This window comes from Rhinoderma darwinii, chromosome 12, assembly GCF_050947455.1.
Source record: "Rhinoderma darwinii isolate aRhiDar2 chromosome 12, aRhiDar2.hap1, whole genome shotgun sequence".
NCBI classification, from domain to species: Eukaryota; Metazoa; Chordata; class Amphibia; order Anura; family Rhinodermatidae; genus Rhinoderma; species Rhinoderma darwinii.
In genome coordinates this window covers 3,247,852-3,275,001 of record NC_134698.1, presented here as the reverse complement: position 1 = coordinate 3,275,001, position 27,150 = coordinate 3,247,852, and the positions used below count along the sequence as shown (strand labels likewise).

The 27,150-nt window shown below is 46.2% G+C and overlaps 2 protein-coding genes across 4 annotated transcripts in view; both read left to right on the top strand.

The window, feature by feature from the left end:
- Window positions 1-26,807, top strand: part of DUSP23 (dual specificity phosphatase 23) — a 395,843-nt gene extending 369,036 nt beyond the window's left edge. Inside the window, exons 2-4 of one of the 3 annotated variants that reach the window (XM_075843450.1) lie at window positions 23,633-23,747; window positions 25,120-25,401; window positions 26,431-26,807. In XM_075843450.1, coding sequence (XP_075699565.1) covers window positions 23,670-23,747; window positions 25,120-25,401; window positions 26,431-26,616 — 546 coding nt within the window. In that variant the 5' untranslated portion in view covers window positions 23,633-23,669 and the 3' untranslated portion in view covers window positions 26,617-26,807. The other 2 variants (XM_075843452.1, XM_075843451.1) reach the window with 2 other exon arrangements.
- MINDY1 (MINDY lysine 48 deubiquitinase 1) lies at window positions 4,905-18,170 on the top strand. The gene is made up of 10 exons (XM_075844574.1): window positions 4,905-5,073; window positions 6,828-7,876; window positions 10,650-10,707; window positions 11,614-11,678; window positions 12,126-12,284; window positions 12,566-12,668; window positions 13,444-13,586; window positions 15,550-15,735; window positions 15,839-15,979; window positions 17,422-18,170. Exons 2-10 carry the CDS (start codon window positions 7,262-7,264, stop codon window positions 17,497-17,499), a joined length of 1,548 nt encoding a protein of 515 aa, XP_075700689.1. The 5' UTR covers window positions 4,905-5,073; window positions 6,828-7,261; the 3' UTR covers window positions 17,500-18,170.
- Window positions 26,808-27,150: the final 343 nt, after the last annotated feature.

The window sequence follows — 27,150 nt, the reverse complement described above, 5'->3', positions numbered from 1 at the left end:
TCTGCTGAGCTGCTGTATCTAATCCTATCATGTGTGATACTGTCTGCTGAGCCGTGTATCTAATTCTATCATGTGTGATATTGTCTGCTGAGCCCTGTATCTAATCCTATCATGTGTGATACTGTCTGCTGAGCTGTGTATCTAATCCTATCATGTGTGATACTGTCTGCTGAGCCGTGTATCTAATCTTATCATGTGTGATACTGTCTGCTGAGCTATGTATCTAATCCTATCATGTGTGATACTGTCTGCTGAGCTATGTATCTAATCCTATCATGTGGGATACTATCTGCTGAGCCGTGTATCTACTCCTATCATGTGTGATACTGTCTGCTGAGCTGTGTATCTAATCCTATCATGTGTGATACTGTCTGCTGAGCCGTGTATCTAATCCTATCGTGTGATACTGTGCTGCTGAGCCGTGTATCTAATCCTATCATGTGTGATACTGTCTGCTGAGCCGGTGTATCTAATCTTATCATGTGTGATACTGTCTGCTGAGCTGTGTATCTAATCCTATCATGTGTGATACTGTCTGCTGAGCCATGCATCTAATCCTATCATGTGTGATACTGTCTGTGAGCCGGTGTATCTAATCTTATCATGTGTGATACTGTCTGCTGAGCCATGCATCTAATCCTATCATGTGTGATACTGTCTGCTGAGCTGTGTATCTAATCCTATCATGTGTGATACTGTCTGCTGAGCCGTGTATCTAATCCTATCATGTGTGATACTGTCTGCTGAGCTGTGTATCTAGTATCTAATCCTATCCTGTGTGATACTGTCTGCTGAGCTGTGTATCTAGTATCTAATCCTATCATGTGTGATACTCTCTGCTGAGCTGTGTATCTAATCCTATCCTGTGTGATACTATCTGCTGAGCTGTGTATCTAATCCTATCCTGTGTGATACTGTCTGCTGAGCCGTGTATCTAATCCTATCATGTGTGATACTGCCTGCTGAGCTGTGTATCTAATCCTATCATGTGTGATACTGCCTGCTGAGCTGTGTATCTAATCCTATCATGTGTGATACTGTCTGCTGAGCCGTGTATCTAATCCTATCATGTCTGATACTGTCTGCTGAGCTGTGTATCTAATCCTATCATGTGTGATACTGCCTGCTGAGCTGTGTATCTAATCCTATCATGTGTGATACTGACTGCTGAGCTGTGTATCTAATCCTATCATGTGTGATACAGTCTGCTGAGCTGTGTATCTAATCCTATCATGTCTGATACTGTCTGCTGAGCTGTGTATCTAATCCTATCATGTGTGATACTGCCTGCTGAGCTGTGTATCTAATCCTATCGTGTGTGATACTGTCTGCTGAGCTGTGTATCTAATCCTATCGTGTGTGATACTGTCTGCTGAGCCGTGTATCTAATCCTATCATGTGTGATACTGTCCGCTGAGCTGTGTATCTAATTCTATCATGTGTGATACTGTCTGCTGAGCTGTGTATCTAATTCTATCATGTGTGATACTGTCTGCTGAGCTGTGTATCTAATCCTATCATGTGTGATACTCCCTGCTGAGCTGTGTATCTAATCCTATCGTGTGTGATACTGTCTGCTGAGCTGTGTATCTAATCCTATCATGTGTGATACTGTCTGCTGAGCTGTGTATCTAATCCTATCATGTGTGATACTCCCTGCTGAGCTGTGTATCTAATCCTATCATGTGTGATACTGTCTGCTGAGCTGTGTATCTAATCCTATCGTGTGTGATACTGTCTGCTGAGCTGTGTATCTAATCCTATCGTGTGTGATACTGTCTGCTGAGCCGTGTATCTAATCCTATCATGTCTGATACTGTCTGCTGAGCCGTGTATCTAATCCTATCATGTGTGATACTGTCTGCTGAGCTGCTGTATCTAATCCTATCATGTGTGATACTGTCTGCTGAGCCGTGTATCTAATTCTATCATGTGTGATACAGCCTGCTGAGCTGTGTATCTAATCCTGTCATGTGTGATACTGTCTGCTGAGCTATGTATCTAATCCTATCATGTGTGATACTGTCTGCTGAGCTGTGTATCTAATCCTGCCGTGTGATACTGTCTGCTGAGCTGTGTATCTAATCCTATCATGTGTGATACTGTCTGCTGAGCTGTGTATCTAATCCTATCATGTGTGATACTGTCTGCTGAGCTGTGTATCTAATCCTATCCTGTGTGATACTGTCTGCTGAGCTGTGTATCTACTCCTATCATGTGTGATACTGTCTGCTGAGCTGTGTATCTAATCCTATCATGTGTGATACTGTCTGCTGAGCTGTGTATCTAATCCTATCATGTGTGATACTATCTGCTGAGCCGTGTATCTAATCCTATCGTGTGTGATACTGTCTGCTGAGCCATGCATCTAATCCTATCATGTGTGATACTGTCTGTGAGCCGGTGTATCTAATCTTATCCTGTGTGATACTGTCTGCTGAGCCATGCATCTAATCCTATCATGTGTGATACTGTCTGCTGAGCTGTGTATCTAATCCTATCATGTGTGATACTGTCTGCTGAGCCGTGTATCTAATCCTATCATGTGTGATACTGTCTGCTGAGCCGTGTATCTAATCCTATCATGTGTGATACTGTCTGCTGAGCCGTGTATCTAATCCTATCATGTGTGATCCTGTCTGCTGAGCTGTGTATCTAATCCTATCCTGTGTGATACTGTCTGCTGAGCTGTGTATCTAATCCTATCATGTGTGATAATATCTGCTGAGCTGTGTATCTAATCCTATCATGTGTGATACTGTCTGCTGAGCTGTGTATCTAATCCTATCATGTGTGATACTGCCTGCTGAGCCGTGTATCTAATCCTATCATGTGTGATACTGCCTGCTGAGCCGTGTATCTAATCCTATCATGTGTGATACTGTCTGCTGAGCTGTGTATCTAGTATCTAATCCTATCCTGTGTGATACTGTCTGCTGAGCTGTGTATCTAGTATCTAATCCTATCATGTGTGATACTCTCTGCTGAGCTGTGTATCTAATCCTATCCTGTGTGATACTATCTGCTGAGCTGTGTATCTAATCCTATCCTGTGTGATACTGTCTGCTGAGCCGTGTATCTAATCCTATCATGTGTGATACTGTCTGCTGAGCTGTGTATCTAATCCTATCATGTGTGATACTGTCTGCTGAGCTGTGTATCTAATCCTATCATGTGTGATACTGTCTGCTGAGCTGTGTATCTAATCCTGTCATGTGTGATACTGTCTGCTGAGCTGTGTATCTAATCCTATCATGTGTGATACTGTCTGCTGAGCTGTGTATCTAATCCTATCATGTGTGATACTATCTGCTGAGCCGTGTATCTAATCCTATCGTGTGTGATACTGTCTGCTGAGCCATGCATCTAATCCTATCATGTGTGATACTGTCTGTGAGCCGGTGTATCTAATCTTATCCTGTGTGATACTGTCTGCTGAGCCATGCATCTAATCCTATCATGTGTGATACTGTCTGCTGAGCTGTGTATCTAATCCTATCATGTGTGATACTGTCTGCTGAGCTGTGTATCTAATCCTATCATGTGTGATACTGTCTGCTGAGCCGTGTATCTAATCCTATCATGTGTGATACTGTCTGCTGAGCCGTGTATCTAATCCTATCATGTGTGATACTGTCTGCTGAGCCGTGTATCTAATCCTATCATGTGTGATCCTGTCTGCTGAGCTGTGTATCTAATCCTATCCTGTGTGATACTGTCTGCTGAGCTGTGTATCTAATCCTATCATGTGTGATAATATCTGCTGAGCTGTGTATCTAATCCTATCATGTGTGATACTGTCTGCTGAGCTGTGTATCTAATCCTATCATGTGTGATACTGCCTGCTGAGCCGTGTATCTAATCCTATCATGTGTGATACTGCCTGCTGAGCCGTGTATCTAATCCTATCATGTGTGATACTGTCTGCTGAGCTGTGTATCTAGTATCTAATCCTATCCTGTGTGATACTGTCTGCTGAGCTGTGTATCTAGTATCTAATCCTATCATGTGTGATACTCTCTGCTGAGCTGTGTATCTAATCCTATCCTGTGTGATACTATCTGCTGAGCTGTGTATCTAATCCTATCCTGTGTGATACTGTCTGCTGAGCCGTGTATCTAATCCTATCATGTGTGATACTGTCTGCTGAGCTGTGTATCTAATCCTATCATGTGTGATACTGTCTGCTGAGCTGTGTATCTAATCCTATCATGTGTGATACTGTCTGCTGAGCTGTGTATCTAATCCTGTCATGTGTGATACTGTCTGCTGAGCTGTGTATCTAATCCTATCATGTGTGATACTATCTGCTGAGCTGTGTATCTAATCCTATCCTGTGTGATACTGTCTGCTGAGCCGTGTATCTAATCCTATCCTGTGTGATACTGTCTGCTGAGCTGTGTATCTAATCCTATCATGTGTGATACTGTCTGCTGAGCCGTGTATCTAATCCTATCCTGTGTGATACTGTCTGCTGAGCCGTGTATCAAAGCCTCTCATGTGTGACTATACATTGGTTGTGTTATATGTGTGATTTGTATACTTGTGGAGACTCCGCCATTGTGTTAGACGTCATCATTCATTGTGTATAGTGTCCCCATCATGACTGGGCGGCAGCAATCTCCTGAGGGCACTGACATTATAGCAGTCTGTATATAACCGCCTGCCATGGAGCCCTGGGTGTATAGAGAATATAATGTCCCCCTGTCCTATGTATACAGCCTCCTGCCCGCTAGGGGCCGCTGCAGCGATAACTGTACTGTGTTGCTGTTCCTCTTCTATGTTTAGAACCACGCATCTACTCCGCCTCCTCCTGCCCGCTAGGGGCCGCTGCAGAGATAACCGAGCGGTATTGCTGTTCCTGTTCTATGTTTTAGAACCTCGCAGCTGCGCTACCTCCTCCTGTCCGCTAGGGGCCGCTGTACAGATTACTGAGCTCTGCACTCTTCTCTACGCCGCTGATGTCGGTGTCCGTCTGTGTGGAGAACTGTCCCGGAATATAAACAAGAGGCCGGAGGAGTCCCAGGGGCCCCTGAGAGCACAGGAGCCGCCCCAGCCCGGGGCCCAGCGCAGGTACAGGGCCCTCCTATACGTGTATACTATAATCTATGCGGTCTGACACGTGACATGTAATAATGATATATAAGGAGCCTGTATACACTTCTATTACACAGCTGTGCGCCAGATACACCCGCGGGTCACCACAGGAGCGCCTGTCACTTACTATTATTGTCAGCGGGATTTTATTTTAGTCTTCTTCTTTTTTTTTTTTTATTCCTTTAAGTCACATTTTATATTTTTTTTTATTTTTTTTTCCTGTTTTATGTTATTTTTTATTTTTCATGTTTTTTTTTTCTTGACGTCTTTATTTTTTCGTGTTCTAGAAATAAATGTCATCTATAAAAAGCCATTTCCACATTTGTACTATTTTAACCCCTTCCCTCCGCAGCCATTTTTCATATATATATATATTTTTTTAGCCCTTTTTGGGTTTCGTTTTTACGGCGTTCACCGTGTGGTAAAAGCGTTGCCTCTTATTTTGCGGGTCGATACGATTACAGCGATGCTAAATTTTTTATATATATTTTTTTTTATGTTTTTACCAATTTTACAAGAAACGGACGACTTGTTAAAAAAAATAAATTTGAGTTTTGTCACCGCGTTCCGAGAGCAATAACTTTATTTTTCCGTTGACTGAGCGGTGTGACGGCTTATGATTTGCGGAGCGAGCTGCCGTTTCTATTGGTATCATTTTGGGCTACACGAGACTTTTTTTTTTTGATCAATGTTTGCAGGCGAAGAAGTGACCAAAAAACAACGATTCTGGCGTTTACACCGGGCGGGTTAAATAATGATACATTGTAGTAGCTCAGACTTTTACGGATGCGGCGATACCATGTTAATTTTTTTTTACGTTGATTTCTTAAACCAGCCATCGTTGGATCGCTGACACGATAAACTGATACTAATGTATTGCAGTAGATCGTGATTTTGACAGGCTCCTATTAATGGGTGTACAAAGATGGCCGACCTGTGGCCTTCATTAGGCCCCCAGGCTGCCATGACAACCATCAGCCCTCTGCGATCGCGGAGGGATGGTGGCGATGGGATGCCCGCCTCTTTCTAACGCTATTGACCGTGCCGTCTAATGGGTTAAATGAGCGGGAGTGAAGTATCGGCCCTTTAATACAGCCGTCACGCTCGTCTTATAGATCTGGTTCGGCCCGAGAGTCCGCTCATACGGCGGATGTTGGGAAGGGGTTAATTGCTGAAAATAAAGCTTCACTTTCTGCTCTCCTTCCGGTCGACACATGACCCGTATAGACGTCCGTGACGTCACTCGTATATTGTTTTCTCGACCGTAGAGGGGCAGCAGATACACGGCGTCTTCCTGAGAATAATTCTCGTGTTGATCCGGCGTCCTTATCGGTAGACCGCTGTGAAATCCGTGTCAATAGCGGCTGATAACAGAGGATAATCGCATTCAGTTAAGGATTCTAGTCGCCGTATTCACAGAGGACTGGAAACAATTGTAGCAAACACTCCAGTATTCGGTCTGTACAGCCTCTGGATATAAACAAGGAAGTTTCCATTCACTGCCAGTAAGCGGAGATCTTGAAAAAATTGAGACCTAGAAGCCAAGTCTATTAGAACAATTTCTTAGATGATCTTGATGAAGCTTTTATTTACAGAACGCCAGAAAAACACTATTGAATAAGAATGAAAGATCAGTCGCCAGCAACTTGCTGATGGTTTCCAGCTCCTTGAGGTTGAAGATGTAAATTATAAGACTTGAAATTTATATATTTATTTTTCCTCCTCCACAGACCCCCCCCCCCCCTCCAAGCTCTATAAGCGACCATCTTGCCCTGAACCGGAAGAAGCAGACTCCCTAAACAAACTACAGCGCCACCTACAGGAAACGAGCTGACGGCATCCCTGGTTATTCTGGATTTTCCTGACGCGTTTTTTTTTTTGTCTATTTTCTTACCATGATCTTCTATTGGCTGAACTTAATTTATTTTTAATTAAAGGTCCTCGCCGCCGTTTTTTTCGCTTCCATCTTTGGCGACTTTTTCTTATTTTTGTGACTCTATGGACTGCAATGTGCGAGTGTCACCGAGGACGGCGATACGATACTGACATGGGGCGTTTTTGAAGAGTCCCTAATAATATATTTATAATTATTTTTGGCCTCTTTCGGCAACGATTTGTATCTTTTTGTATATTTTTGTTATTTAGTTCGGTAGGCGGCCGTCACATGGAGCCGTCGGGGAGCAAAATCAACATGGATCAGGGAGAAGAGATCAAAGCCACGCCCATCGCGCCTCCGCAGACAGAAAACTGCCAAGTTCCCGCCTTCGAGAAAACACAGGAAGTAGAAATACAAGCGACCGGAACAGATACCGAAAATTTGATAGCGGAGGCAACAACGGAGCGGAGTCAAGAGACGTCCGAGGAGGGTGAGGCCTCCGGGTCCAGCGACAGCAGCAGCTACAGCACCACCCCGCGGCCCAGTGACAGCCAATCCGATGGCGGAGCAGAGGACAGTAACTCTCAGTCCATTCCAGATCCGGGCGAGCCGTCCGCTGCAGAATCCGAGCAACCCGGGAGTGGTCAGACTACAGACCATCAAGCCAAGACGGAGAACCCGTCGCTGCAGAATCTGCTGTGCTCCAGCGCCAGCGTCAGCCCCTGCGAGGAGGCGATGGAACCCGGGGCATCAAAACCGGCAGATAACGGGGCCACGGGGACGGACTATTACTTTGTGAAGTGGATAAACTGGAAGGGAGAGCGGACGCCGGTGATCACTCAGAGCGAAAACGGACCGTGCCCCTTGATCGCCATCATGAATATCCTGTTTTTGCGTTGGAAGGTAAGTGAGAATCCATAATGGTCACACGCATCTAATAATCCAGGAAGTCCTATAGATCGTTACCTAACTCCTCCCCCGAGTGCCGTATGAAGGGAACTTTACTGTGACCGCTGCACAGGATGTAACTCAGGATCAGTACATGATAAGTAATGAATGTACACAGTGACTTCACCAGCAGAATAGTGAGTGCAGCTCTGGAGTATAATACAGGATGTAACTCAGGATCAGTACAGGATAAGTAATGTATGTACACAGTGACTCCACCAGCAGAATAGTGAGTGCAGCTCTGGAGTATAATACAGGATGTAACTCAGGATCAGTACAGGATAAGTAATGTAATGAATGTACACAATGACTCCACCAGCAGAATAGTGAGTGCAGCTCTGGAGTATAATACAGGATGTAACTCAGGATCAGTACAGGATAAGTAATGTAATGTATGTACACAGTGACTCCACCAGCAGAATAGTGAGTGCAGCTCTGGAGTATAATACAGGATATAACTCAGGATAAGTACAGGATAAGTAATGTAATGTATGTACACAGTGACTCCACCAGCAGAATAGTGAGTGCAGCTCTGAAGTATAATACAGGATATAACTCAGGATCAATACAGGATAAGTAATGTAATGTATGTACACAGTGACTCCACCAGCAGAATAGTGAGTGCAGCTCTGGAGTATAATACAGGATATAACTCAGGATCAGTACAGGATAAGTAATGTAATGTATGTACACAGTGACTCCACCAGCAGAATAGTGAGTGCAGCTCTGGAGTATAATACAGGATGTAACTCAGGATCAGTACAGGATAAGTAATGTAATGTATGTACACAGTCACTCCACCAGCAGAATAGTGAGTGTAGCTCTGGAGTATAATACAGGATGTAACTCAGGATCAGTACAGGATAAGTAATGTAATGTATGTACACAGTGACTCCACCAGCAGAATAGAGAGTGCAGCTCTGGAGTATAATACAGGATATAACTCAGGATCAGTACAGGATAAATAATGTAATGTATGTACACAGTGACTCCACCAGCAGAATAGTGAGTGCAGCTCTGGAGTATAATTCAGGATGTAACTCAGGATCAGTACAGGATAAGTAATGTAATGTATGTACACAGTGACTCCCCCAGCAGAATAGTGAGTGCAGCTCTGGAGTATAATACAGGATGTAACTCAGGATCAGTACAGTATAAGTAATGTAATGTATGTACACAGTGACTCCACCAGCAGAATAGAGAGTGCAGCTCTGGAGTATAATACAGGATGTAACTCAGGGTAAGTAATGTCATGTATGTACACAGTGACTCCACCAGCAGAATAGTGAGTTCAGCTCTGGAGTATAATACAGGATGTAACTCTGGATCAGTACAGGATAAGTAATGTATGTACACAGTGACTCCACCAGCAGAATAGTGGGTGCAGCTCTGGAGTATAATACAGGATGTAACTCAGGATCAGTACAGGATAAGTAATGTATGTACACAGTGACTCCACCAGCAGAATAGTGAGTGCAGCTCTGGAGTATAATTCAGGATGTAACTCAGGATCAGTACAGGATAAGTAATGTAATGTATGTACACAGTGACTCCACCAGCAGAATAGTGAGTGCAGCTCTGGAGTATAATACAGGATGTAACTCAGGATCAGTACAGGATAAGTAATGTATGTACACAGTGACTCCACCAGCAGAATAGTGAGTGCAGCTCTGGAGTATAATACAGGATGTAACTCAGGATCAGTACAGGATAAGTAATGTATGTACACAGTGACTCCACCAGCAGAATAGTGAGTGCAGCTCTGGAGTATAATACAGGATGTAACTCAGGGTAAGTAATGTCATGTATGTACACAGTGACTCCACCAGCAGAATAGTGAGTTCAGCTCTGGAGTATAATACAGGATGTAACTCTGGATCAGTACAGGATAAGTAATGTAATGTATGTACACAGTGACTCCACCAGCAGAATAGTGAGTGCAGCTCTGGAGTATAATACAGGATGTAACTCAGGATCAGTACAGGATAAGTAATGTAATGTATGTACACAGTGACTCCACCAGCAGAATTGTGAGTACAGCTCTGGAGTATAATACAGGAGGTAACTAAGGATCAGTACAGGATAAGTAATGTAATGTATGTACACAGTGACTCCACCAGCAGAATAGTGAGTGCAGCTCTGGAATATAATACAGGATGTAACTCAGGATCAGTACAGGATAAGTAATGTAATGTATGTACACAGTGACTCCACCAGCAGAATAGTGGGTGCAGCTCTGGAGTATAATTCAGGATAAGTAATGTATATACACAGTGACTTGTTTATGTAGATTGTTCTATGTAAACTGTAACATTCGGTTGAACTGTAGACCGAGGCTTTAGAATATATATTGTGCGGACGTTACACAAGGTTAGGAATGCAGTTGGAGCAGCTCGTGTGCCGCAGCAGACCAGACCCAGCCGGTAAGAGGCGGCCTGCAATCCTTACCGGACTACAATCTTGTATAAAGTATCAACAGATGGCCTCCCCGAGCAAGGTCACTGTATACAGCGCTCACGCTACATCAGACACCGCAGCCCTCCCTCCATGTAGATGATTCATGTCAATAACTACAGACACTGAACCAGCAGGGGGAGGTGAGAGGAAGCCAGCAGAACTCTGAGTGCAGCTCTGGATGTACCTGGAGTATAGATTCTGCAGTTTTATGTATAGTAGGTGTCCGGTAGTGATGTCTTGTAATGGTTGACTGCTCTGCTGTGTCTTCCAGGTGAAACTCCCCCCTCAGAAGGAGCTGATCACGTCGGAGGAGCTCATGGCCCATCTTGGTAAGAGAAGTGATTAGGTGACGAGTTTGGAGATGTGTACAAAGCTTGATTTCTAGTTCTACAACTTTCCTATACAGTTGGTTATTTCATTTCTTTAGCGTTGGCTAGCCCTCTGCTTGCTGTCAGTGAATTGGATACATGGCTTGGTCCAATGCTCTTGCAATGAGCCCTCCAGCCGTATCAGTCGGTGCACGGTCAGCCTGTGGATGTAAACCACAAGTGTTTCCATTCACATTCAGCAAGCAGAGATAGTACTAATAGTACAACATTGAAACGCAGTATTCTATAAGGATTAGTTCTCCATGGATGAGTGCGTGAGTAGTTCCCTGTTGGGTACGAGCTTCGGGTTTCCTTCCCCCCCCCCCTCCCCCCCCAGCTGCTGCCAGTCCTGTTTCCCCCCGGAGTTCAGTCCCTTTTTTTTTTGCTGTCGCTTCACGGCCAAAATAAACGTTTTAGCGCCGTCCTGCTTCCTGACATCCCGATAAGAACGGAGTGCGTGGACCGCGGCGTCATGAACAGAAGCGAAGGAAACTTCCCAGCTGTCAACCTGGTGATCGCCGCTCGCTGCCAAACCAACTCTTAGTCAAACACTCCGAACAAATCCCATAAGTAAGTGCCAGCTCTGCTGTTTGCTTTGTACCCGCCGCCCATCAGCTTCTCTGCCAGATCGCCAGGGAACGGTCCACGTTCATAAATCAGCGATCAACCCCTTCACTGCTGCACTGCTGGCACCTGTGCTTCGAGCTCAGCACTGCCTCTAGGGGGCGCTAAGTAAAGTATATTAGAGGGGTATAGAAGAAAACGCTCCGTCCTGGGTGACTCGTGTGACCGCGACAGTGACCGCGACAGTGACCGCGTTACCTTAATGTGTATTTTTTTTTTCCTGTTTTTTTTTTTGTCGTGTAGGTGATTGTATTCTGTCCATACAACCGCAGGAGAACTCGGAGGCGCTCCAGCTAAACTTCCAGCAGGTCAGTCGCCGGCACATTGACCGCCAGATCTACCAAACCAAACCGCGCCATCCTGACGCTGCTGTAACGCCGTTCACGTCTCGCAAAGATTCACTTCAGCCGAAACGCGTGTGAAACGTTGTACAATGGTCTCCGTCGCTTCCCGCCGCAGCCGTTTTCTGTCTCTTAATTTTCGCTTTTTCTTCCCCAACCTCCAAACCCCTAACTTTATTTTTTTATTTGTTTTCCCGTCTATATAGCCTTATCAGGGCTTGGTTTTTGTGGGACGAGTTTCAGTTTTTCGCTGCACCATATAATGGACTGGGAAACGGAAAAATAATTATTTGTGCGGGGGAATAGGAAATAAACAGCGATTTCTCGCTGAAGCTGCTCCGATAAGACCCCTGCAGCACGTCGTAACCCCCCACCCCGATCTACGATCCCTGAGCGTTGTCTCCCTCGTTGCAGAATGTGAACGACGCCATGACCGTGCTGCCCAAGCTCTCCACCGGGCTGGACGTCAACGTACGATTCACCGGCGTGCCGGACTTCGAGTACACCCCGGAGTGCATCGTGTTTGATCTTCTCAATATTCCGCTGTACCACGGCTGGCTGGTGGATCCTCAGGTAACTTTTTGTCATTTCTCACACTGTATAAGGTTCGTAACAGTGTGTCGTCTCCGGTTCAGCCGTTGGATATAAAGACGTCTCTTGTTTCCGGATTGTGAAGCACGGGGTGTTTTGTCTGATCGGAGGTCTTGACGGAGGAGCCGCCTTAGTGCCCCCGGAGCTGGACCGTCCCTTCCTTTCTGGCAGTGCGTGAAAGGTCCTAGAAGGGCTGTAGTGAAGCGTCTCGAGATTTCGGGAGCGGCTCGATAGGTTTTGATGGTTTTCATTTTTTCCTGCAGAGCTCGGAGGCCGTCCAGGCTGTGGGCAAACTGAGTTATAACCAACTGGTGGAGAAGATTATAACCTGCAAGCACTCCAGTGACCCCAACCTGGTGACGGAAGGTGAAGGCCGCTCTCCTGTACTCTCCACCGTCAATAGTTTATATTGGAGGGCAAAAAAAACCAATCCCGGGTGTATATAAATAATATCGCAGCTTTCCTATAGACTTTGGGGGGAATTTATCAAGTTTTCTGGCGTAGAAAAGTTGCAAAAAGGCCCAAAATTCACGACTTGCATGAAAAATGTAGACTTTTGGGTCTTTTCTGCCAGTTTTTTTTTTTTTTAAAAAAAGGAGGTGTGGCTAACAAAACGGGGCAGGGCCTCCGCGGCCCGACAACATTATATTTGCCAGATAGTGGAAACCTACGCCGGCTCCTACATTGGGGACATTCTTGTTTGCCTCCAAAGGTTGGAAACCTGTACGGACTCTAAAGGGGTATTCCGGTTAGTACAAGTTAAAGGGGTAACCTGCTCATCGGTGGCTGTCCGACAGCTGACACATCCACCGATCACGAAAACGGGTCCTGTACCCCCCCGCCGTCTGAATGAAGCGGCCGATTACTCATGCGCACTGCCGCTCCATTCACGCTCTGTGAGTTCGGGAGATAGAAGGGCGACAGCTGGGACCCCCAACGGTCACGAGAACGCTGTAGACGCCCACCGATCAGGGGTACCCTACGGATAGGGGGCAACTTGTTCTAACCGGAATACTTCCCACAGCTGAGGCTTTGTTACTATTATATTCTGTCCAGACAATCCTGATGCGCTTTCCCTGCTCTGATGACAGATCAGCAGAGGGGTCAGGACTGAACGCTGTGTGTCGTGTTGTTTCCCCAGGCCTCCTGGCAGAGCAGTTCCTGGAGTCCTCGGCAGCGCAGCTGACATATCACGGGCTGTGTGAGCTGATGGCCGCTGTGCAGGAGGGGGAACTAAGCGTCTTCTTCCGGAACAATCACTTCAGCACGCTAATAAAGCACAAGGTACGATCCTGTAACACCGCATCACACTCCACCTGCACCCTGCTATAGCTTACAGATGGGCAGAGGGTCCGGTCACCAATAATCCTCGTTTACATAAGCCCCCTGATCTGTTAAGTGGGTCCCGGAGACCGTCTGAGAATGTCCGGTGTTAATGACACTTAATGACGGCTCTGGTTTTCCTCCTGTGTAAACCCCCAGCCACGTGACCAGCTGATCACAGGGGTCCCACCACTTGGTCTGGCGACCCCAACCCCCGCCCTTGTGGTGAAATGGCTGCCGCATCCAGGCAGAGACGCCGCGGCGAGGTGGTTGGCGTTACGGATACAGTCGAGGAGTTACCCATAGAAGTAAACAGAAAGTTGCAGAAACGCCGTAGTACAGAAATCGACGCGGTCTACGTAACTCCTAAGCTGCGAGGAAAAAGCGAAGCGCGCTGTGCTAACTCTAATGCCTTACGGAAACGATGTAACACCTTAACGACGGTTATATCCGTCCCGTCCGGGAGCTAGTTCCCGCATAAGCACGGATATATCCCTCCGCTGATGGCGTGGGTACTGCCAGTGTGCCCACGCGATCAGCGGCAGGAGCTCAGCAGTTATACACCGCCGGGCTCCTGCCCCAACTGCTGGAATCGAAGCGCGTTTCGATTCCGGCAGTTCAACCCATTAGATGTCGCTGTCAATAGCGACCGCGGCTTCTAATGTGTTTGACAGAGGGAGGGAGCTCCCTCTGTCACCTGATCGGCGCCTCCGCAAAGAAATCGTGGGTGCCGTTGGGTTTCCATGGCAGACGGGGGCCTAACAGAGTCCTCCTAATAGATTGCCGGTCCGTTTTACACCGACCGGCAATAATGCTAAATCTACCAAAGTATTCTATATGTGATCAGCAGATCACAGGGATGTCCACTGGTGGGACTAAAAAAAAATAAAATAGTTAAAAAACAAGCCCTTATACGGCGATGCCGACGGAATAAAAAAAAAAGTTACGACCGTTGGAATGCGTCCGTGAGGAAGAAAAAAAAAAAATCCTCGGTTATTGATGCGCAAAATGGCCTGGTCATTAAGGGGTTAAGGAAACGGCGTAGCTCGCCATGCTGGGCTGTTCCAGAACTTCAGCCGTCTTTGCACATATGAGTCGGGGAACGGCAGATCCATAGGATGTCTGAGGTGGGGATATCCCTTTAAGACCTCGTGCACGCGACCGTGGTTTCCATTTTCCATTGAAATCAATGCACACCTTGTGTGCGCACGGTCCGTGATTGCGGATGACGCTCCGCTGCCGGTCCGCGCACACCCCGCTACACACATTCTATAGATCCAGCTCGCTCGCATCAGTCCCTCTCCCAAGGATTTCATTTACTTCTCACACTGAAGCGAAACGAATAAGATGCCAAACAATGAGGCCCCATTCGTAGCCAGTGTTAGGCCCTGTTCACACTGAGTATTTTTCAGGGAGAAAAATCTGCCTCCGAATTCCTTCAGGAATTTTGAGGCAGAATTTGACCTGCCGGCAGAACACTTGCCGCGTTTTTCGCCCGTGGCCATTGAGCGCTGCTGGCGAAAAACGCATTCTCTACCTTCCATGTCAATGGGAGGTTCGAGACGGAAACGCCAGAAGAAAGGGCGTCTCCTTTTTTTTTTTTTTTTTTTTTTTTCCTGCCAGCGTTGACATCAATGTGAGGCGATTTTGGACGTTATTTTGCCGCGGTTTCCGCTGCAAAAACCGTGGCAAGAAACTCTGTGGGAACCGGGCCTTGAAGTGAAGAGAAAAGTCGTATAATAACTCGTTTAGCCAATTCAGTTTTCTTCAGTCTCTGGGAAAGCTGAGTGACCGGCACAATCATTAGACTGACTCACCCAGCTTTCCCAGAGCCCTGAAGAGCGGATCTGCCTTGGTGTGGCTACGTCAGGAGTGACATCGCTGGGATATATTGTTGACGTTTCGCGGTCTCCTCCTTTTCCAGGGTCACCTGTACCTGCTGGTCACTGATCAGGGCTTCCTGCAGGAGGAGAAGGTCATCTGGGAGAGTCTGCACAACGTGGAAGGCGACAGCTGCTTCTGCGACTCCGACTTCCACCTCACGCAGCACCTGGAAAAGGAGGCGTCGTTCAGCTCCCCCCAACAGCTGCAGCAACGGCAGGTGGACCAGGTAGCGCAGAGGAGCCCGGATGCCTCAATAGTGGGAGTTGTAGTATCCCGGTCCGGTGAGAGTTGTACTTGTAGGATGATGGTTGTTTTTGCTTCTCTGGCAGGATTACATGATCGCGCTGTCGTTACAGCAGCAGCAACAAGGACCTCTGCCTATGAGTGACCTGGAGCTGGCCCGACAGCTGCAGAAAGAGGAGTATCAGCAGCAGGTTCCACCGCAGGAGCCGCCACAATCTCCCCAGCAGGTAAATGACCTCTCCAGACCGCCGTTATCAGGACTGGTTGACGCCGGTGCGACGTCTGCTCTTTAAAGGGACGGTCTCGTCAATCCGCTGATATTGCCGGGAAGACGTTTCCACTGTAGGATAATTAAAGATCCAAAATATAGACCCCGTACGAACGCTGCTGATAGCCATAAAATAATTTTTTATTGTTTGACGCGTTTCAACCCCCCGGACTGTGGTCTTCAATTGAACTGCCTGATGAAGACGTTCGTCCCGTTGTAACACATTGCACAAAATTTTTAATATTTTATGCCTTAGAGGATCGGTCACTAGTTTATTCATTCCAAATAGCCAAATAGGAGGTGACTTTTTCACTCTGGGCGGAGTAATGTTTTCCGTATGACGCTGTCCAATCAGCATACAGCTTCTCCCCCTGCCCAGCAACACAGCGTGATCATATAGTACACCGCTTCTATACCCAACTGTGTGTTCAACTGGCGATCCCTCCGATTTTTGTCCCAGCTAGAACTGCGATCCTGGTGTCGTATGAAAGATTAGAATCCCCCCTTTCCTATGCCACCAGTATCCCTGTTCTAGGTGGTCCCCAGCCGGAGATATGGCTATTTGCAGTGATCCCCCTCCCCTCCAGCCTCAGTCTCTCACACTGTGTGAAGCAGCTTCATGCTGATTGGACAGCGTCAGATGCTGGGAGGAGGCTCCGCCTCAGGAGAATCGCGGCTGTTACCTCCCACTTGTCTAGTATAGCTCATTTGCATATTTTAGAAAAAAAAGCTCATAACTTCTAAAATAATATACGTTTTGGGACACAACTTTCACTATGGGCTGATCGCTGCTGTTTACACGGGTTAATAAGTGTAAAATGTCCTTCACCGTCCCCGTCGTCGTCCCCCCCCCCCCCCCCCCTTGCTTGATCGGGGCTTCGCTGCTCCAAACTCAGTAGGATATCTGTTGGGAACGGGAGAACAACGTATATGTCCCCAAAGTATCTAGGTATTCGTCTGGGTGGATCCCCTATGTAAGCCCAGCCTGAAGCCCCATAATCTTGCTGCTTGCTGTTCCTCATCTCGACCACTTGGTGGCGACACCTCTACAGTCGGAGAATGCCTGAACCCTCATTATCCCAAGTCTCCCATGTAAATCCTTGATCTTTGCATTGTGTGTAGGTGACGCGTCTCGTGGCGCCGGGTGAAGTGTCGTCTTTTCTTTTTAGCGCGGAGTGATCTGCGCCGTTACGTGGGGCGTTACGTACGTGCCTGGAAATAGCTGAAAATTCTCTAATCGCAGGAGCGGTGAGTCGGCGGCCTGCGTGTAATCAGCTTCTCCCGCTGTAAATAACGTGCACCAATCAGCAGCACAACCGATCCCGTTCACTCTTAAAGCCACAGTCCATACTCCACGACCGATTTATTTTTCATGTTTTTTTTTTTTTGTTTTTGCTCCAGGCAAGGCCTCAGACATCCGGACGTCCGTCCACCGAGCGCCGGCAGAGACAAAAGGAATCGGACTGTGTCCTGCTATAGCACCATGTAATGGAATGGGCAAAGGAATCCAGGGTTCAACCACCAGGGGGCGCAGCACACACCTCCCTTACTGTACAGCAGATGTTTGGAGTCCGCCGCCCGCTGAGTCTGTATAAATCTCCGGGTCCTTTTCTTATCATCGTGTGACCTGTTTTTTGTTTTGTTATTTTCTTCCTTGTAATATAAAACCAATAGGAGAGATTTCCCACACTGTCCCCTCCCCCGCCTTCTGCCGTTTTCCGCCTGTTTTTTTATTTTTATGGCTTCATTACAGTAATTACTATAACGAGGCCTTTTCCGGACCCTCAACTAGATAAATAAAACGTTCTTGTGGTCGGTAGAGGCCGAGAAGGGGTTAAAAAACCGCCCTCGTCAGCTCTTAAAGCGTTGGCTCCGCCTTCGGACTCCATTTTCAAGGAATCCGCGACCTATAATGCTGAGTGACTTGCATATGATCTCGAGCGGCATCCTCTAATACTCCAGTATCCTCCAGAGCTGCATTCACTCAACTGCAGTTTAATTTTTGGCACTGAGCGCACATTTCCCTGCATCCCCTGCTGGTTCAGTGTCTGCGTACAGCATATTCCTGTGCAATGTGTCGTGGAAGATGCATTTTTTTTTTGCAGTGGGGTCGCAACTCCCATCCAAATATACTGCCAATATGTAATAGGTGCGGGGACCCACCTAGTGAAGCGCCTGTTTCATCGAGGAACAGAATGAATGGCGCTCCAGAGACGGGACCTGCACCGATCTCACATTTATGGGATATCCTTTGGATGTGCCAGAAATGTCTGCGTTCGGAATACCGCTTTAAAGGGGAGCCAGCTGAATTGTAAATGCAGCTCTGGATGTGATTGGAGGAGAAGATGATTTAACTTTAGATCTGTTCAAGGAGTTACTCCACGTGTTATATGGACGTAATGGCGAGAGGTCCTTAGACGTGACCCGTTTACCGTGACTGCAAAGTCTAAATATCAAGGGACACGGTGACTCGTGGGGGGGGTCTATTTAAAGGGGCGGCAGCTCTACCTTCTCTCTGGGTCTCCTTCACAGCAGCGCTCCCGGCCACGCTGTGCAGGGGGGGCCACAGTAAGTTACATCCAAGTGGATGCGGCGCTAAACCGGCAGTGCGGCCTCTGCGTTCCCAGTATCGGGGGTCCTGGCCGTTTGTGGGATGGGGGTCACCCTTTATAGGTCAATGTTTGCCGCAGCAGAGAGAGGTGGGATGGACCTATTCACCGTTTTTTTTTTCTTCTTTAAATTGATGCATACATTTTCCGTTTCTTCCTAACGGTAAAGTGAGAGGCGGGCGCTGTATAATTATATATGAAGGAGAACTCCACCTGGAGTCAGCGGGGGGGGGGGGGAGCTAGTGTTAAAGGGGAATGGATGGGAAAAATTATGTCTGGAGGAGTCGCCCTCTACTGGTCATGTGTAGCTCCTTAACCAATCACATAAGTAGATTTGCTTATCTGTCTTGTGATTGGTTTATTCTCTGCACATGCCCAGTAGCCCTCGGACTCTTCTTGCGTTGTTTTGCAGCAAGTATTAAAGTGAGGCTGTAGCTTTGGCGTCCATTTATCTATCTATTCTAAGCGATCGTCTTCTATCATTCCGGAAGCTTAGGGTCCGTGTTAAATTCCATTAATCCGGTATCCAGTATTCCAGAAGGCCTGATATTCCGGATTAGCAGGGAATTTCCCGATTCTCTGCTACTGTACTCCCCCCTCCTCATTGGCTAACGGTGGCTTGATCGGACCTATGTTACGACGGCTGCCTCTGCTCTTCGCCACGCGCCGTTTTTCACGTATTACGGTTTAATCTTTCACGATTAGATGTAAATATGAGGGATTTCCTCTTTGTAGTGCCCCGGCTTGCCAACCGGATGGTTGGCACCGTTTTCTTACCCCACCCCCAATGTCCCATCCTGCTACTGCTGCTATGGACCAATGTTTTGTATTCTCGATTTGCTATCTCTTACCCCAAGTGTCCTTGTGAACAGACGATCATTTTGGAGACTGGGGCACAAAGATAAAGTGCAACTCCGCCATTAAATATCATTTTACAGCAACTTCTGCTCCAGTCACCTCCAGAGCTGCACCTACAAACTGCTGGTTTCTTCTTGGCCCCCGAGTTGACATCTCACAGCACCCCCTGCTGGTTTAGATGGGTAATATATATATACCAGGTGCTGTATTGTAGTCAGATCAGTGCAATGCATCATGGGATCTCATCTGAGCTGTTTGTAAGGGGGCAGAATTATGAATGCTGCTCTGGATATGACGGGAGGCTGAGAGAAATAAGGCGAATATTTGTAGAAGTTGTATGTAGGTTTAACCCTTGCGATGATACTTTAAGGCGGAGTTACACTTTAATCCACATGGTTTCGATGCAGGGAGCGGCAAATAAAAGCCAACTTTTTTTACGAGACAGCGTGGCGATAGTTTTTTTTTTTTTAGGACCGGCGATCTGTAGTGGCGTAGACCTGAGCCGCCCATCTCACCCGTCACTTTCGGAGTTTATTTCGGGGCCTGTATCTCTGGGCACCTCCTGTTGCTGCCAGTCGTGGTCATCTGCATCGCCCACTATCGGTCACTTTCCCATCCCCCCCCCCTCTCATCCCGATCCAAGAACTGCATGAGCAGGACTTCTTAGTTCCCGTCATATTCTTTTCCCATCCCCCTCCCGGCTGTCCCGAGGGCCGACACTGTGAGCAGCTTTTGCACTGTGTAGAGTCTCTGATCCCATAGGTGAACTATACAATAAACTCTTTATATCCCTGCGCTGCCTCCTGCGTCTTCTGTCAGTCCTATCCTGTGTTTGTAATTATCTGTTCCTGGGAAAGCTGGGTGACATTTCTGCTCTGACACTAGATGACCTTTTATGCCACAGTCCTGTCCATGATCAGCAGCGCTGCCCCCTGTGTGATCACTCCGAGCCAGCACCGTAAGGGATCGGGTAATCCAGGTGCATGGATCTAGCGGGAACCTCACGGGAAGAGGACACGGCAGAGAGGTGATGTAAAGACCCCCTTCTTATCTAAGGTGGGGGGACGAGCAGCCGCTTCTACCATGTCATGGACCCAAGAAGGTTTGGGAATGTTTCACTGCAGAAATCTCTCCGGTTCTTGGCGCCAAATATACAAAACTCACAGTAAACTAATACAGAGGGGAAAGGACATATACAGAGAAGTGGTACTGTGCACTGTCCATATATACAGATACTGAGAAGTACACCCAGTATACAGGACAGGAGAAGTGGTACTGTGCAGTGTATATATATATATATATACAGGATAATACAGATACTGAGAACTACACCCAGTATACAGGACAGGAGAAGTGGTACTGTGCAGTGTCCATATATACAGAATAATACAGATACTGAGAATTACACCCAGTATACAGGACAGGAGAAGTGGTACTGTGCAGTGTATATATATATACAGAATAATACAGATACTGATAATTACACCCAGTATACAGGACAGGAGAAGTGGTACTGTACAGTGTATATATATACAGAATAATACAGATACTGAGAATTACACCCAGTATACAGGACAGGAGAAGTGGTACTGTGCAGTGTATATACAGAATAATACAGATTCTGAGAATTGCACCCAGTATACAGGACAGGAGAAGTGGTACTGTGCAGTATATATATACAGAATAATACAGATACTGAGAATTACACCCAGTATACAGGACAGGAGAAGTGGTACTGTGCAGTGTATATATATACAGAATAATACAGATACTGAGAATTACACCCAGTATACAGGACAGGAGAAGTGGTACTGTGCAGTGTCTATATATACAGAATAATACCGATACTGAGAATTGCACCCAGTATACAGGACAGGAGAAGTGGTACTGTGCAGTATATATATACAGAATAATACAGATACTGAGAATTACACCCAGTATACAGGACAGGAGAAGTGGTACTGTGCAGTGTATATATATACAGAATAATACAGATACTGAGAATTACACCCAGTATACAGGACAGGAGAAGTGGTACTGTGCAGTGTATATATATATACAGGATAATACAGATACTGAGAACTACACCCAGTATACAGGACAGGAGAAGTGGTACTGTGCAGTGTCCATATATACAGAATAATACAGATACTGAGAATTACACCCAGTATACAGGACAGGAGAAGTGGTACTGTGCAGTGTATATATATATATATACAGAATAATACAGATACTGAGAATTACACCCAGTATACAGGACAGGAGAAGTGGTACTGTGCAGTGTATATATATACAGAATAATACAGATACTGAGAATTACACCCAGTATACAGGACAGGAGAAGTGGTACTGTGCAGTGTATATATATACAGAATAATACAGATACTGAGAATTACACCCAGTATACAGGACAGGAGAAGTGGTACTGTGCAGTGTCCATATATACAGAATAATACAGATACTGAGAATTACACCCAGTATACAGGACAGGAGAGGTGGTACTGTGCAGTGTATATATATACAGAATAATACAGATACTGAGAATTACACCCAGTATACAGGACAGGAGAAGTGGTACTGTGCAGTATATATATATATATATACAGAATAATACAGATACTGAGAATTACACCCAGTATACAGGACAGGAGAGGTGGTACTGTGCAGTATATATATATATACAGAATAATACAGATACTGAGAATTACACCCAGTATACAGGACAGGAGAAGTGGTACTGTGCAGTGTGTATATATATATATATATATATATATATATATATATATATATATATATATATATATATATATATATATATACAGGATAATACAGATACTGAGAATTACACCCAGTATACAGGACAGGAGAAGTAGTACTGTGCAGTGTCCATATATACAGAATAATACAGATACTGAGAATTACACCCAGTATACAGGACAGGAGAAGTGGTACTGTGCCGTGTCCATATATACAGAATAATACAGATACTGAGAATTACACCCAGTATACAGGACAGGAGAAGTGGTACTGTGCAGTGTCCATATATACAGAATAATACAGATACTGAGAATTACACCCAGTATACAGGACAGGAGAAGTGGTACTGTGCAGTGTATATATATATATACAGGATAATACAGATACTGAGAATTACACCTAGTATACAGGACAGGAGAAGTGGTACTGTGCAGTGTATATATATATATACAGAATAATACAGATACTGAGAATTACACCCAGTATACAGGACAGGAGAAGTGGTACTGTGCAGTGTCCATATATACAGAATAATACAGATACTGAGAATTACACCCAGTATACAGGACAGGAGAAGTGGTACTGTGCAGTATATATATATATATATATATATATATATATACAGAATAATACAGATACTGAGAATTACACCCAGTATACAGGACAGGAGAAGTGGTACTGTGCAGTGTATATATACAGAATAATACAGATACTGAGAATTACACCCAGTATACAGGACAGGAGAAGTGGTACTGTGCAGTGTATATATACAGAATAATACAGATACTGAGAATTACACCCAGTATACAGGACAGGAGAAGTAGTACTGTGCAGTGTATATATACAGAATAATACAGATACTGAGAATTACACCCAGTATACAGGACAGGAGAAGTGGTACTGTGCAGTGTCCATATATACAGAATAATACAGATACTGAGAATTACACCCAGTATACAGGACAGGAGAAGTGGTACTGTGCAGTGTCCATATATACAGAATAATACAGATACTGAGAATTACACCCAGTATACAGGACAGGAGAAGTGGTACTGTGCAGTGTCCATATATACAGAATAATACAGATACTGAGAATTACACCCAGTATACAGGACAGGAGAAGTGGTACTGTGCAGTGTATATATATATATATATATACACACAGAATAATACAGATACTGAGAATTACACCCAGTATACAGGACAGGAGAAGTGGTACTGTGCAGTGTCATTATATAGAGAATAATACAGATACTGAGAATTACACCCAGTATACAGGACAGGAGAAGTGGTACTGTGCAGTGTCATTATATAGAGAATAGGGAGAACTGTTATGTATTTCATTATGTTCTTGCTCTTTGTCTTCTCTTTTCTTCGTTTGCCTCTAGGTAATGCACATTGTACACGGTCCCTGGCTGCGTGCAGATGCAGCGCTTGTCAGCCGGTCCCTGGGCCTTGTCACGTGACATCACTGGTAGAGGGGGTTCCTGGCTGTGCAGTGAGGTCAGTGCGGGGTGTTACTGCTGTGATCAGGCTCTGGAGACATTGGCCTGGGGGGATGAATATTGAGGGCTCCAGGTGGTGGGGGGCGGCAGAAATTGGGGTCCAGTTTTGGGTCCGCCTGCAGCACATCTCACTGGTTACAGATCAGTGTTCAGTAACTCTTAGCGCTTCTGCTTGAGGAGTGTACATTGGGGTCTCCTGCATGATCCCCCCCGAGTGTGAGAACCAATCAGAAAGTAGTGCAGCGGAGCGGAGGGCTATATTTGTGTTTCATATTGTTACATTGTAACTTTGTTGTTCCTTTGTTGATACTTTGTTGTTACTTTGTGCGATCTGCTTCCTATCTGCGCATAGTCTGAAGTTTCTGGCGCTGACTCGGGTCTCCTACATTGCAAAGCACAAGCTTCAGACTGCAGTGCCATTCAGGAGTCTGGGAAAGCTGGATGACAACGGCTATTGTGATTGCCACCCAGCTTTCCCAGAAGCAGATAAGACTGATAAACGGCTGATGCGGCAAGTTGCTGCTGGCGAGGACGACTCAGGCGCTTGTAGTTATTGGGATATTTTATTTCGGGGGTATTTCTCTTCTCTGGCAGCGCGCCCCCTGCCCCTATACCACCCTCAGCCGGGGCCTCTGTGACCTAACACTGGTGATGTCGGGGCTCGTGTTACACTGGGTCCTAATATAGACAATGTATACTCCGGGCGGCCATCTATGTATATACCCTCCCACTGGACAAAGCCTTGTGCCGACTAACGCCTGGCAGAGGGTACAACCGTGGTCTCCGGCGGGTATGCCCAGCATCTATTGCATCCCTTATAACAGACCAGGCAACGATGGGTTTATTATATATATATATATATATATATCCTCTCTATTAGCAGGGGGCACTAAAGACATCAATACGGCTTGATAAATATGCCAGTCCTGCCCTGGCTCTCACCCGCCTTTAGTTGGCATCTTCTTGTCCATTTTGTAAATCAGCAGCCTTGGCGATGTTTGTTGGTCATAGAGGTGGCATACTCTGACCAGTGTGGTATAACTGGGTAAACTTCGTGCCCACTTCTCCTAATTGGGTCCCCGTCGCCAGGTCCTAGAGCTTGTGGCTCTCAAACTGGCACCTAGAAGATGGCAACCTCCGATCCATAGAAGACCCTAACATGAGATGTGGGCACAGTGTGCAAGTCACAGCCGTTCTCTGCCATCATGTATTGCTGTAATGGAGCTTTATGCTTCGCTGGCAGAATGTGGGCACAGCGCCACACCACATAATGGGTGCACCTGTACTGAGGGATTTGTCATTTCATAGTAGTCCCTGTGCCAGGCCTAGACTATGGGCATGCAATCTGACCTTTTTTGTACTCTCCGCAGCTCCTGGCTGAGATGCCCCCCGTCCCGCCACACAACTTCTCCTGGGTGGAGCCCGGCCTCCTGGCTGGCATGGCGATGCCACGTTTACCGGCACATTATGAATACCTCTATGAGAATGGTATCCGGCACCTGGTGACCCTGACGGAGCATAAACCACCGTACCACGATACCTGCCCTGGCATCGCCCTTCACCGGATCCGCATCGTGGACTTCTGCCCACCCAGCCTGGCGCAGATCAAGACTTTCCTGAAGATTGTGGAGGATGCGAACGCCAAAGGAGAGGTGGGTGCCATCCAGTATATAAGATTCCCGGGTGACGTTCTGTCATTATACCTGCTTATCCAGAGGCCAGCGGTGCCAGTCAGCCATTTCTGTTTCTGGGAAAGCTGGGTGACAATAAAACTGGCTGCCATTATTGCACCTGTAGGGGTTAACACACAACTCTTCTATACTCCTGCCGCCTTGGACTTGTATTTACCTTTCAGTATACTGGGAAAGCTGAGTAACTTGCCTTGTGGAAGCTAGGATGGCGGCCATATTGATTGTCACCCAGCTTTCCCAGAAGCAGATAAAATAAGAAATGACTACATTTGACACTTCATATATCTTTTTTTTATTTCCAGCCTAATGAAAATCTCTGATCTTTACCAATTATTAAGATCTGTGCTTGCTGTCAGTGAAAGCACACATTTTTGTTTACATCTAGATGCTGAAAACCTTTACAGAGGTAATACTTCTCACCGCTGAGTGTTTGTTACAATTGTAACTCTGTGAGCTAAATACATCAGCAGAACAAATCTGTTACAATGTATCAGTGCAGGTAAAATGTATCCGTCTGGAGTCTACAGAGGGTTGTTCGGACTGAATACAATTGTAATGAACCTTCAGCTGTTCGGAGTATTAGGTCCGGACAGCTCCTGAAGGTAAATAATGAGTGTTACCCTTCACTGACAGCAAGCTAAGATCTTGAAATGGTGACAAACACAAAGTATATTTGAAAGTTGCAAAAGTTTGAATTAGAAAAAGTGGAACTAAACTTTTTGAAAACTTTTGACATGTCAGAAGTTTTGATCGGTGGGGGTCCGAGCACTGAGACAACCACCGATCGCTAAAACGAAGCGGCAGAAGCGCTCAGTGCTCGGACCCCCACCGATCAAAACTTCTGACATGTCAAAAGTTTTAAAAAAGTTTGGTTACACTTTAAGCTTAATTTGCATGACAGGACACACCCCTTTAAAGGGAAATGCACTTAAAGTTCCATGGCTTCCTATGACGGTCTCCTGACATCTGACGCTCGGCTCTCTCCTCCAGGGGGTCGCAGTTCATTGCCATCATGGGCACGGCCGGACTGGCACAATGCTGGCGTGCTATCTGGTAAAATCTAGAAAGATCACGGGAGTGGACGCCATTCATGAAATCCGCCAGCTCCGTCGTGGATCCATAGAGACGACAGAGCAGGAAAAGGCTGTAATACAGTTCCACAACCACATCAAATGACGGAAGTGGGGACCCCAAAAAATCACGATGACGGGACTTTATGCTATTTGTACCATTTCTATAAAAATAGCTATATCTAGAAAGACACTGCCGGTTATGTCCTGATGGGGGCAGTATGACTGAGGACCACCAGTGTAACCTGCCCGATCACCGCAGTCTGACCGTCAATGTCATTAAATTCCAAAAACATCCGTGTTACCCTCATTATGTCCTGATACCCAGCATGATCCTTACCCCTGTATACGACATGCAAGGCATACGTGCCATAGCGGCTGACCATGCGACTATGGGGGCCCCAGAGAGAGGGGGCCCAGCCCTGGTACTGGCTGAATGGTGAGAACCTCTACTAGAAACTAGTTGCTAGTAACACGGTGGTGGGGAATGTGCCCGAGGGTCATAAAAACAAACACCAGGCCCTTCATGGGGAGCAAAGCCTGGCACTGTGGGTGGCAAAGCCCGGCACCCCTCTCATCCATGTATACCACTGGTACCAGGTGATGGCGTATCTGATGGGTAAACCTCCGGCAGGACAGA

Excerpts from the sequence above, each read along its gene's own strand:
- MINDY1 (XM_075844574.1), top strand. The coding sequence starts at position 7,262 with ATGGAGCCGTCGGGGAGCAAAATCAACATGGATCAGGGAGAAGAGATC. Across the intron at positions 7,877-10,649 it reads TCCTGTTTTTGCGTTGGAAG|GTGAAACTCCCCCCTCAGAA; the intron begins GTAAGTGAGAAT and ends TGTGTCTTCCAG. Across the intron at positions 12,285-12,565 it reads GCTGGCTGGTGGATCCTCAG|AGCTCGGAGGCCGTCCAGGC; the intron begins GTAACTTTTTGT and ends TTTTTCCTGCAG.